General features: G+C 34.8%; 1 protein-coding gene across 5 annotated transcripts in view; it reads left to right on the forward strand.

The window, feature by feature from the left end:
- Positions 1–11,278, forward strand: part of TRMT1L (tRNA methyltransferase 1L) — a 35,960-nt gene extending 24,682 nt beyond the window's left edge. For all 5 annotated transcript variants that reach the window (XM_072830893.1, XM_072830892.1, XM_072830891.1 and 2 more), the window contains 5 exons: positions 4,872–4,950; positions 7,480–7,646; positions 8,149–8,211; positions 10,000–10,126; positions 10,228–11,278. In XM_072830893.1, coding sequence (XP_072686994.1) covers positions 4,872–4,950; positions 7,480–7,646; positions 8,149–8,211; positions 10,000–10,126; positions 10,228–10,480 — 689 coding nt within the window. In that variant the 3' untranslated portion in view covers positions 10,481–11,278. The remainder of the gene's footprint in view (positions 1–4,871; positions 4,951–7,479; positions 7,647–8,148; positions 8,212–9,999; positions 10,127–10,227) is intronic.
- The last annotated feature ends 1,451 nt before the right edge of the window (positions 11,279–12,729 follow it).

Consider the following 12,729-nt stretch of genomic DNA (forward strand, 5'->3'; position numbering starts at 1 on the left):
TTAATTCATCTTTTTTTAGATCATTGTCCTTGGGTAATCTGTGAGAACTTTAAGGAACTTGAGTTCTTCAGTTCTGAGAATTTCTTTTTCATTTTAAGTCCAGCATAATTAACGTACAGTGCTATATTTCAGATGTACAATACAGTGATCCAACAGTTCCATACGTTACTCTGTGCTAAGACGAGTGCATTTCCTAATCCCCTTCACCTAGTCCATACATCTTCCCCACCCCCTTTCCCCCTGGTAACCATCTGTTTATTCTCTATAGTTAAGAATCTGTTTTTTGGTTTGTCTCTCTTTTTTTCTTCCTTTGTTCATATGTTTCTTAAATTCCACATATACATGAAATCATGATATTTGTCTTTCTCTGATTGTCTTATTTTGTTTAAAATGATACTCCCTAAATCCATATAGGTTGAAAATAGCAAGATTTTATTCCTTTTTATGACTGAATAATATTCCTGCAGGTGTGTGTGTTTGTGTGTGTGTGTGTGTGTGTGTGTACACACCACATCTCCTTTATGCATTTATTTGTCAATGGACACTTGGGGCATTTCCATAGTTTGGCTATTATAAGTAATGCTGTAGTAAACATAGTGTTGCGTATTTCCCTTCAAATTAATGTTTTCATATTCTTTGGGTAAATGCCCAGTAATGCGATTACTGTATTATAGGATGCTAATAGGGTAGTTTTATTTTTAATTTTCTGAGGAACCTCCATACTGTTTTTCACAGTGGCTGTACTAGTTTGCATTCCCACCAAAAGTACACAAGGGTTCCTTTTACCCCGTATCCTTGCCCACACTTGTTGTTTCTTGAGTTTTTGATCTTAGCCATTCTGACAAGTGTGAGGTGCTATCTTACTGTGGTTTTGATTTGGATTTCCCTGATGATAGATAATGCTGAGCACCTTTTCATGTGTCCTTTGCATCTGTATATCTTTTTTTGAAAAACGTCTATTTAGGACTTCTCCCCATTTTTAACTGGATTGTTTTTTTGGTGTTGAGTTGTATAAGTTCTTTCTCTGTTTTGGATATTAATGCCTTATTATAGATATCATTTATAAATATCTTCTCCCATTTAGTAGGCTTTTTGTTTTGTTTTGTTTTTATTTTTATTTTTATTTTTTTTTATTTTTTTTTTATTGGTGTTCAATTTACTAACATACAGAATAACCCCCAGTGCCCGTCACACAATCACTCCCACCCCCCGCCCTCCTCCCCTTCCAACACCCCTAGTTCGTTTCCCAGAGTTAGCAGTCTTTACGTTCTGTCTCCCTTTCTGATATTTCTCACACATTTCTTCTCCCTTCCCTTATTTTCCCTTTCACTATTATTTATATTCCCCAAATGAATGAGAACATATAATGTTTGTCCTTCTCCGACTGACTTACTTCACTCAGCATAATACCCTCCAGTTCCATCCACGTTGAAGCAAATGGTGGGTATTTGTCATTTCTAATAGCTGAGTAATATTCCATTGTATACATAAACCACATCTTCTTTATCCATTCATCTTTCGTTGGACACCGAGGCTCCTTCCACAGTTTGGCTATCGTGGCCATTGCTGCTATAAACATCGGGGTGCAGGTGTCCCGGCGGCTTTTTGTTTTGATGGTTGTTTCCTTTGCTGTGCTAAAGGCTTTTATTTTGATGTAGGCCCCATAGCTTTTTTGTTTTCCTTGCCTCTGGAGGCCTATCTAGAAAAATGATGCCACAGCCAGTGTCAGAGAAATTACTACCTGTGCTCTCTTCTAGGTCTCATATTTAGGTCTTTATTCTGTTTTAGGTTTATTTTTGTGTATGGTGTAAGAAGGTCCAGTTTCATTTTTTTACATGTAGATGTCCAGTTTTTCCAGCATCATTTTTTGAAGACTGTCTTTTCCCAATTGTATATTCTCTGCATCTTTTGTCATAGATTGATCATATAATTGAGGGTTTGTTTCTGGGCTCTGTCTTGTTCCATCGATCAATATGTCTTTTTCTGTGCTATTATTTCTTGATAATTTTCTTCTCAAATTTTCTTTTCTCTCTTTTAGGAACTCATTTTAGCTACATATTGGATCTTCTAGATTGATCCTCTAATTTTTTTTAAAGCTCTACTATTCATTTCTCGGGCATTTGGTTCTATTTTATAGATTTCCCTGATTGTTATTTTCCAACTCTCTTTTAAATTTGTCATATTTTGTCCGTTTTTAAGTTACTTCAGATTTTCTCATTGTTTGAGTTTTTATAAGATTTTATTTATTTATTCATGGGAAACATAGAGAGGCAGAGACAGGCAAAGGGAGAAGCAAGCTCCCCTTGGGGAGCCTGATGTGGTACTTGATCCTGGGACTCTAGTATCACACACTGAGCTGAAAGCAGAAGCTCAACCGCTGAGCCACCCAGGCATCCCTTCTCATTGTTTTTTTAATAGTGTCCTATTCTATTATAAATTCTATTATATTAAAAAATATAATCTTAGCTCACTAAGGATATTGGTTATAGTTGGGTATATTTTTATTTAAGGGAAGATAAATTTTTTAGTTCAGTTTTGTATTTTTTTTAGTTCTTCTGTTTCCTATTTCTCTTTATCTATTATAATTTTGTTCTCTGTCATGGTAGATCTCAAATGTCTAATGGTCTCTGGTTGTCCACATTGAAAGATTCTTGGAAGTGCTGGGGTCAGTGTTTATAAAACTGATGGATTTTACTGTAATGAGAACCAGTCTGCCTTTTCACTAAGGAATCCCGTAAATGAAAATCAATGTATTAGGTCTTTTCTCTTGGATTGGTAGTTTTTTCTAGAGAAATCTTTGAATCTTCTATCAGCTTTTTAGGAGCCATGTTGGAGAAGGAGACTTGGAAGGTCTTACTTACCATTTATGATGTCTTTTATTTAATCTTAATCTCTTTTCATAAATCTACTTATTCTCCACTGTGACTGATGCCTCTGGTTCCATGTCCTCAATGGTTCAGTCTTACCCAAGATTAACTTCATTTTTTGGAGTGAGGAAGCACAGAAGTCTGATTGTGGGTATTAAAGAAGGAAATCTAGGGGTTTTAATCAAACTCCTTAAAAATTTTTAGCCAGAGTTCTTTTTTGCACTACTGCCCTATACCCATCTACCCATCTTTTAAGATGATCAGTACCTTCCATTCTCAGGTCTTTCTGGGGTCCCACAACACTAGTGGGCTTGCTGTTTTATTAGTAGCATGCCTGCCCATTTCAGCGTTAGCTTTGGCGTTCTCTGGTCTGCTAATAAATCAGTTATCCCCTTGTGTACCTGATTTCCACTTCTCAAATTGTATGGACATTTCTCATCTTGTTTTCACCAGTTCCATTGTATTTATCCTTGGTTTTGATTTTTATTCCTTTGTTCTCATTATAATAATGCTTTAAGAGATAGCAGAGATAATGTACATGTCCAATCCATTGCATTTAAAAAGAAGGCTCCGATTATTTTTTAATTCCTTATCTGGAATTGTCTTCATAGCCTATATACGAATGACATGGACATACTAGTTTTCTTTCTTTATACTGTCAGTTTTTGCTACTGATAACTTGATAGTGCTGACCCGCCAAAGAGGGAATTTGCTGTTGCTGGCCTAGCACTGAGAAATCCTGGGCAAGGGGCTTGGGAAAAGACATACGTTGGCATGATGGGAGCATTTTGTAAATACATCAAGAAACAGTCTAATAAAAAATTCATGTGTGTGCTACCTCCCTGTGGTAAGTGGGTGTAACTGACAGAACTGTGATACAAATCGCTTTAATTTGGGTAATAGTGCCTATGGTGTTATGTAATTTACTTAATGATTCCAGGGACAACTTCCTGAATATATTCACATGTTGCAGAGACATAGTTCTCAACAAATCCAATGTTGACAATAACCATACACCCCTTAAGGCTTGGGGTTAAAGAATACTGTGCAAAGTAGATCTAGTAAGAAGTGTGAGGGAAGAAGTCTTCCAGTATATCTAAAATAAGATCTCAGGTCTGTGCATTATACCATTTACTTTGAATAACAGAGATGTCAGATAGTAATAGGCTGGAGACCTTTGTCCCTATCACCATAATCCTGAGTTCTGGATATATCTGGAACTGACTGATCAGATTAGGCTCTTCCAAGAAAGTGAATGATACCCCAAGAATGGCCTGAGGGAAGTTAGTTGGAGTGCGTGATTTAAAACGACTATTCTGGGGCTTCAGTGAACTGAACAGTCCAGAGTAGAATGTTGCCCCATTTTGGAAATTAAGAATAATGCTAGTACTTCCCCAATATCTTTGTGATTATATCAGGCCTCTCATTGTTCTTTAAACTGAATTAAAATTCTTCTAGCCTATATTTTTGGGGCTAAATAGGAATCAAGCCTAGGGAGTACTTTGTTTTCTTCCCCATTACAGAAATAGTAACTAATGAGAAATGTCTTTATTTTGATGAGAGTTTGGTTATATGGCTATATACATCTGTTAAAACTCATCAGCCTTTTCACATAACATGTATACATTTTATTGCATGTAAATTATACCCCCATCAGTTTATTTTAAACAAGTATCTTGTGGATTTCTAAAGACTTTCTCTTAAATTATTTCATGTAGCATAGTGACTAAAAGCTAGTAAGTTATGCCTCTAATAAGCCATGACATGGATTTCTGTGACCTATCTTAAGCTTTAATTCTCTGATTTGAATAATTGAGATTTTTAACAGTACCTACTTCAGAGAGTTGTAAGGATTAAATTTATTAAAATGCATGTAAAATACTTAGCATAATACCTGGCACATAGTAGATCCTCATTATATACTGGCTGCAAATTATTATTAATATAACAATTATTATTTATATTTTACTTCTCTTTTGATTTCTTTTTGTAATATTTTCACAGAAAACCCGTATAGACAGCTGCCCTGTAACTGTCATGGAAGCATGCCTGGAAAGACAGCAATAGAACTTGGACCTCTATGGTATGTGCTTAAGCCTAATAATATACAGGTGGTCCCCAACTTAGGACTTTTTGACTTTATAGTGGTGTAGAGCCAATACACATTCAATAAAGTAGATTTCAAGTTTTGGATTTTGATCTTTTCTTAAGCTAGCAAAATACAATAGTCTTCTCTCATGATACTGGGCAGTAGCAGCAAGCCAGTCACGCAATCATGACAGTCAACAACTAGTACACTTACAACCATTCAGTTTTTCACTTTCAGTATAATATTCAATAAATTACATGAAATAGTCAACACTTGATTATGAAATAGGCTTTGTGCTGATCATTTTGCCCAACTGTTGGCTAATGAAAGTGTTCTGAGCATGTTTAAGATAGGTTAAGCCAAGCTGTGATGTTCAGGGGGTTAGTCTATTAAATGCATTTTCAGTATATTTTCAACTTACAATGGGTTTACATAATTACATTATAGGTCAAGGAAGATCTGTATTCAAAATTGATTTATGTATTGATTTGATTTTTTTATTACGGGTAGTAATACGACAAGCAAATTTCAATTTAATTCTTCAAGTCTAGTCAAATAATTATGACTCTCCTACCCCTATGAACCTGAGGTGTTTTTTATTTTCAGATTTTTCTATAACATTATTCTCACAAGTTTGCAACAGTGCTGAGAGACAGTGAGATCAAAGAGAAGCCTGGCTGACCTACAAACTAGATAATTCATTTCCAACTAGTAAGAATGAGGCTTTTCTTAATTGACATTTTGTAGTACTGGGATGTGATTATGTGATCACTATAATTTCTTCAAGAAATTAGTTTCAAGTGAGAAGGGCATGTCTGCTTTGGTTTTAGGTTTACATGGGACTCAGCTGCAAATATTTAATGTATGTATGCTTTTGCATCGTTAGTAAACTAGCTATTGTGTTCTTAATGCCTTAAAGTTGAATTGTGTATGTGTGGGGTTTTTTTAGAGATTTTATTTATTTATTCACGAGAGACACAGAGAGAGAGGCAGAGACATAGGCAGAGGGAGAAGCAGGCTCCGTGCAGGGGGCCCCATGTGGGACTCAATCCTGGGACTCCAGGATCACGCCCTGGGCCGAAGGCGGGTGCTCAACCACTGAGCCACCCAGGGATCCCAAAGTTGAATTGTTTTTAATCAGAATCCTTACTCTTATTGTTACTAGAGATTCTGATAGAAATTTGAGATTCCTAACAATACTGTGACAAGAATCATCGCAGATTTCTACCTTGTTTATAAGGTCAAGGTTTAGTCATCTTACTAAACCTAAAAATTAATTCATATAATAAATGTTTATGCTGATGCCTATTATTTTATCTTTATCTTACATACATATTCTTAAACTAAAAGTTTTATGACTTTGGCATCCTTTCCTACGTATTATTGCCTATAGCACCTGCTACATGTTGATCTTACTCTCACTGATCTCAGAACTGGGGATATTAGAGTAACAAATTGCTGGATCCAGAGGGAAGATCTAGGCGAACCCCCTCATTCTACAGATGAGAACAGAGTATGGCAGTGTTTTTAAGTGTAGCTGAAACTGACCCCTCCAAAATTATTAGCACTGGCAGGGCCAGAACTCAGGTTTTTTTATTGCAACACTGAGTCGTAAACCATGTCGTAGGACTTCTTCACTTAAAACCATTGTTCATGTCTTGACTCTGATGCGGAGTCTCTTCCCCTTTCTCCAGCTCCAATTCAGATTATGTCTGTTTTGAAGTCTCTCTTTAGTGCTCTAACCCCAAATTATCTCTATATCCTTTTCAGTAAATCTCATATTGGTCAGTCATTTGACACTTTAAAATCATATATTCTTTCATATATATTTGCTAACCCAATAGCTATCATTCATTGAGGATATACTTTGACTAAGGATTTTGTGTGCTAGCTCATTAATTCCTAACAAGTCTGTGAGAAGTTTTATTATCTACTTTATGATGAGGAATATGAGACTCAAAATTACTCAAGATTATATAGGTAGTAAATGGTGGATCCAGGGTGAGAATATAGGTTTATCTGACTTAGAATTTCATATCCTGTACATTATACCTGCAATTCTCAAATAGGAAGCATATCAGACTTACCCTTGTGCCATTTTTTAAGGAAATCACCATTACAGCATCTGATTCTCCTAGATCTACTCCTGTGCCACCTAACCCTACATAAACATATTGGATTAAGATTTCACTGACAGGAATATACATTATGAAAATTTCTGTATAATACTGTGTGCCTGTCTAGATTTATACGGTTTTATAGAGCAAACACTGTATTTTATACTTTGGTATATCCTCCATGCCCCCATGTATGATTTACTTTGAATGAAATTTCCATGACTAATCCCACTTAGAGAACCAACATGATAAAAAGAGTTGAAAAATAGAAAATAATTTTAGATTAAATCATAAATTCTTAATTTCAGCATTTACTCCGTTGTATAATTATATATCTTAGTTGTAGTTAAATTACAGACTTCTTTAATAGTTCTCAAACTCAGTTCTCTATATTTTCTTTTTTCAGGTCAAGTTCCCTTTTCAATACTGGATTCCTCAAAAGAATGCTATTTGAATCTCTTCACCATGGTTTAGATGACATTCAGACCCTAATAAAGACATTAATCTTTGAATCAGAATGTACTCCTCAAAGTCAATTTTCAGTTCATGCACCTTCAAATCTCAACAAGCAAGGTGACTAATTCATATTCAGGGCCTGAAATGAGCAACAGTTTTATTAAGATACATATATTTTTTCCCTTAATTTTAGTAGATTAAAAGAACTAAAAATCTGTTGTGATTTTATTACCCTATATCTATTTTCTAGGAAGAGAAACCTTAGATAATTGAGAGTAGTGTGACCAAAAATTTTCATAATGTCTATTGAGACACAGGCTATTTATTACTAAGGCTGTTTTTTGTCCTTTAATATAAATAGGTTTTTGTAGTTTTATCAGGCTGTTGATAGAAGGGTGTGCCTATTACATATTCCAGTATTCTCACAGTCATTAGAAGCAGTAGCTATTGTTAGAGGGTTAAAAAAATATAATTCTTGCAGTCTGTTTTTACCACAAAATCTCATATATTTCATAAAAGCAGTGTGGACAGAATTAAATAAGCTTTTATTTGAACTATGAATTGTTGCTTAATGTCATTCTATAAAATATTTTGTTATTCTCATTTGTTTTTATTTTAGAAGAATATGGTGTGTTTATTAAAACTACAGATGATACCACAACAGATAATTACATTGCACAAGGTATGTATGTGTGTAGATATAAATATGTATTTATCAGGGCAAAAACGCAGATGGTAGAAGGGTGAGAAGAGGAAGAGATTGCTTTGGTGGCCTACTTTAAAATGCTTTTTCATTATATGGATAATATATTATAGTAAAACTTGTTTATCTGGCATTTGCATCATTCAGAATTTCTATTAACATGTACTTGTTCACATTTCTAATAGTGATCCCTTTGAAGGAACTATTAAGACCCTGAAGAACCATATGAACTATAAACTAAAACCAAATCATATTTGATGGTTATAAAGATTATTTATTGTAATTCTTTTACATTTTCTCATCAATATATTTTTATAACAATTCCATTAATTAACTAGAAGACCTTGTTCTCTAGCCATAAGAATTTACCATATGGCCTTAATTACAACTTGAGATGTGTGCATGTACACTTTAAATATGGTTGTATTAGGCATTGCAGATTCCTATCAGGATTTTAAGATTTATAATGTCATGCCTTGGGGATCCCTAGGTGGCTCAGCGGTTTGGCGCCTGCCTTTGGCCCGGGGCGCGATCCTGGAGTCCTGGGATCGAGTCCCACGTCGGGCTCCCGGCATGGAGCCTGCTTCTCCCTCCTCCTGTGTCTCTGCCTCTCTCTCTCTCTATCATAAATGAATAGATAAATCTTTAAAATATATATATATATATATATATATATTATATATATATATAAAATGTCATGCCTTAATGTCTAAAGTTTTGTTTTGCTTTTTAAAAGACAACTTAGGGGTGCCTGGGGGGCTCAGTCAGTTAAGCATCTTAGTTTCAGCTCCAGTCGTGATCTCAGGGTCGTGAGGTCAGGCCCACATCAGGTTCTATTCTCAGCTTGAAGTCCACTTGAGATTCTCTCTCCCTCTGCCCCTCCCAGTTGTGTGCTATCTCTAAAACAAGCAAGCAGATCTTTTTTTAAAAATTATTAAAAGACAAACTCTAAATGTGTTTTAAATACTGGTAAAAAGAACTAGATAGTATTAAGGTTGAAAGAGCAGAGGAATAGAATTACTAGCTGTAAATTTTGTATTCGTTACTCAGCAGTTTACTGTTGATATTCAAAAACAGGAAAACTTCAACTCCTTCTAATAGTATGTGGTTTAGAGGCACCTGAGTGGCTCAGTTGATTGAGCATCTGGCTCTTGGTTTCAGCTCAGGTCATGATCTCAGGTCATGAGATGGAGCCCCCACGCCAGGTTCTGTGCTCAGCATGAAGTCTATTTGAGATTCTCTCTTCCTCTTTCTCTCTAGAATAAGTAAATCTTAAAAAAAAAAAAAATAGTATATGCTTTAATAACCTCTATATACTCTTTCCAATAATCATGTTCAGTTGGCATCTTCAACTAATTTTCTAACATGCAAATCACCTAAAATGATTTTCTTCTACTTAATTTCTGTCAGAGGGAAAGGCATATGGTACATTGTAAAAAGCATTAGATTTAAGAGCATCATTTTACTTTATTGTATAACTAACTTCAGCCAGGTCCCTCGCCTTCAACAGAGTTGTCTTAAATCTTTAGAGTAAGGTAAAACTTAAGTTTTAAAATATTTAAAGTTTAAAAATACTTAAAGTCTCTGAGCCTTTTTTTAATATGTAGAGTAAAGGAATTAGACTAATCTCTATGGGTTGTTCTATAGCTCTAAAATTAGTATTCTCAGACTGATCAACATTTAAATCTTTCATAATGGGAAGTATCAGGCCAAAAATGGTCATATGGAGGTCTTATATCTGATATTATGTATATGTGTGTGTTTCAGGAAAGAGAAAAGGTAATGAAACAATCACAACTTTAGCCAAAAGGCAAAAGACTGATGTCAGTACTGAACACCCTCCCTTCTACTACAACATCCACAGACACAGCATTAAAGGAATGAATATGCCAAAGTAAGATAGCCAATGAATGGCAAAATGTATATTTCATACTTTAATGACATGGTGATTTAAATAAGACAAAAATCTCATTTTATTTCCTTTCCTTGCTGCAGGTTAAAAAAGTTTTTGTGCTATCTTTCTCAAGCAGGCTTTCGAGTAAGCCGAACTCATTTTGACCCAATGGGTGTTCGTACAGATGCACCCCTGATGCAGTTTAAATCGATCCTCTTAAAGTACAGCACCCCCACCTATACAGGAGGACAGTCGGAAGGCCATGTCCAGTCAGCATCTGAAGATACAGTAGCTGACAAGGTTGAAATGTCAGTGAACGACAAAGCAGAACCAAGCAGTTGCAGAAGATGGTAAACTTGAAGAGTTACTCAGATGTCTGTATAGATGGCCTAATAATTCTCTATACCAACTGTAGTTTTTTCTATTCTTTTAATTCAGTGGTGTAAAAATAAAAAACAGTGCTGTTTTCATTCAGGAAATTAGCAGTTTCTAACTAGCTAGTTTGGGAGCTATGCTTTCCAGGTTTTTCTTACTGTAAAAAAAACTTAAAATTTTAATGAAAACATTTCATATGAAGCCAAGTTTATGACTGAGATCACCCTACCATTTAGTAACTCAGAAAACTTTCACTTGCAAAGTGTTTGGAATTTTATGTACGTTATGGAAGCCGTCCCTTTCTGTTCTTAATCACATGTCTACTTAGCTGATTCAGGTTTGTTTTTCTGTTTGTAGCACACAAAATGAAGCCAGAAGCCTTTCACGTATGAAATTACCTTGAATGCGAACAATGTTCTTTCAGATCACTAATGCTGTTTTCACAATTACGAAGCTAAAATGTTCCCAATTTTAAGAAATCCTACTTCTTTCCACATTGATCTTTTAACTTCTTGCTAGCTTTTGAGAATTTCAATACTTGCCTGAGATAGAAATACATTTTTCTTATAAGGTCTAGATGACTAAAGGCAGAGTAAGATTTTGTCAAAATAAAATGAGACCATGTTCTATTATAACTGTTCACAAGCACTGAAATTCTGAAGAGAGTTTTTGCTGTAAATTAAACTGGGTGATCTCAAGTGCCTCAGTTAATGCACGTACAATATTCATTTGCTTGGTTGTGCTACCTCTCAGAAGTAAAACTTGTCACCTTATGAACTTATGAAGTGAGGATTTTTTTTTTAGGGGGGTATAATTTGTTTTGTTTTCAGTGTGTGTATATGCTCTTTTTTTTTTTTTTTTTTTGTATACGTAGCCCAGGCTAACATGACTATGAAAATTAGTAGAAACTCCATTAATAAACATTGTTCTTGCTTCATTTGAATGTAAGAGTTTGGATAAAAGGATTGGTATAAAGTTTAGATTTTTGTGTCAAGGACTTAATCCATTATTTACCCTGACATATTTCTTAGAGGAAGTAACTTTTTACAAGTATTACTGGCTTTGGGGATAGAAGACGGAGTTAGAACTGAAAGGTCTTAATATACTATGTAAGGGGAAAAAGAAGCACACCCATGACATACAAAAATCCAGGGAGTGAGGTCAACAGTATATTAGAAATCTTTCAAATCTCTTTGTGTTATTACAGCATAGTCCTAAGAGGATGTTTTTTCTTTTCTCCCATTAATAGAATCATGTTTTAGTAAAATGAATAGGTGAAGGGTAAGTTAGTTTCTATAATCACCATAAAGAAACTATAATTCTTGCCAGTTCAAGTTATTACTCACAAATGAGCACAAAAAGAAATAAAAGTTGTTAGTGATCTTTTTTTTACATACACTTACAAATTACTATAAATCTAGAAAGCAAACTACCACTTGGACCATCTGATTTTTAATACATATTGTTAAATTGACTATCGGTCTCAAAGTTTCCTAAATGCTTATCAGCATAACATATTTTGATCAGTAATAAAGTTGAGTTTTATGCTAGGAGCCTAATTTGATATAAAAATGTATTAATTACTGTTATTTAAAATATGTTGTATTAATTTCATGTACACAGGCAGACTTTTCCAAAGAAGGTATGGTAGGAAGTAGTTAAGAACTCTGTTAAGGTATCAACCTAAAGAGGAAATATTTTTTAAATTCCAGACAATGCTACATTAGCACCTTGTTCCCATAACGACTGTAGTAGTCTGGGACACACAAATGTTGACTGCATTGTAAAAATAACATCAATTATATCCCTCCATTAAAATTTGACTAACACAAGAAACCAGTTTTTACTCTACCATCAGGAAACTAGTATGTTGTCATACACTTAGGATAATGTAGAAGGAAATTAAGAAATGGGTTCGGGAGCCAGTGTGATGGATTTGGGTTAAAACTCCATTTATCACTTGAGTTCAGTTAGACTCCACTCTGAATATATCATGTTCTGACTTACAGAAATCAGAACTGGAGACCAGTTTAGCAGTCCTGAAAGGCCTAGGAATTCCTTTCCTCAGTGCATTTTTGATCTGGTAAATGGCTCCAGGTTACTTTGGAGAAGGCTAGAAGGAAAATACAGATTACATCCTTGTGATGTTATGGCAGGGTCCTTTATCAAAGTGCTCTGGGAATATGAATTAAATCAGGCCTGGGAATTGCTAAGGGATCATGACTAAT

This window comes from Canis lupus, chromosome 6, assembly GCF_048164855.1.
Source record: "Canis lupus baileyi chromosome 6, mCanLup2.hap1, whole genome shotgun sequence".
NCBI lineage: Eukaryota > Metazoa > Chordata > Mammalia > Carnivora > Canidae > Canis > Canis lupus.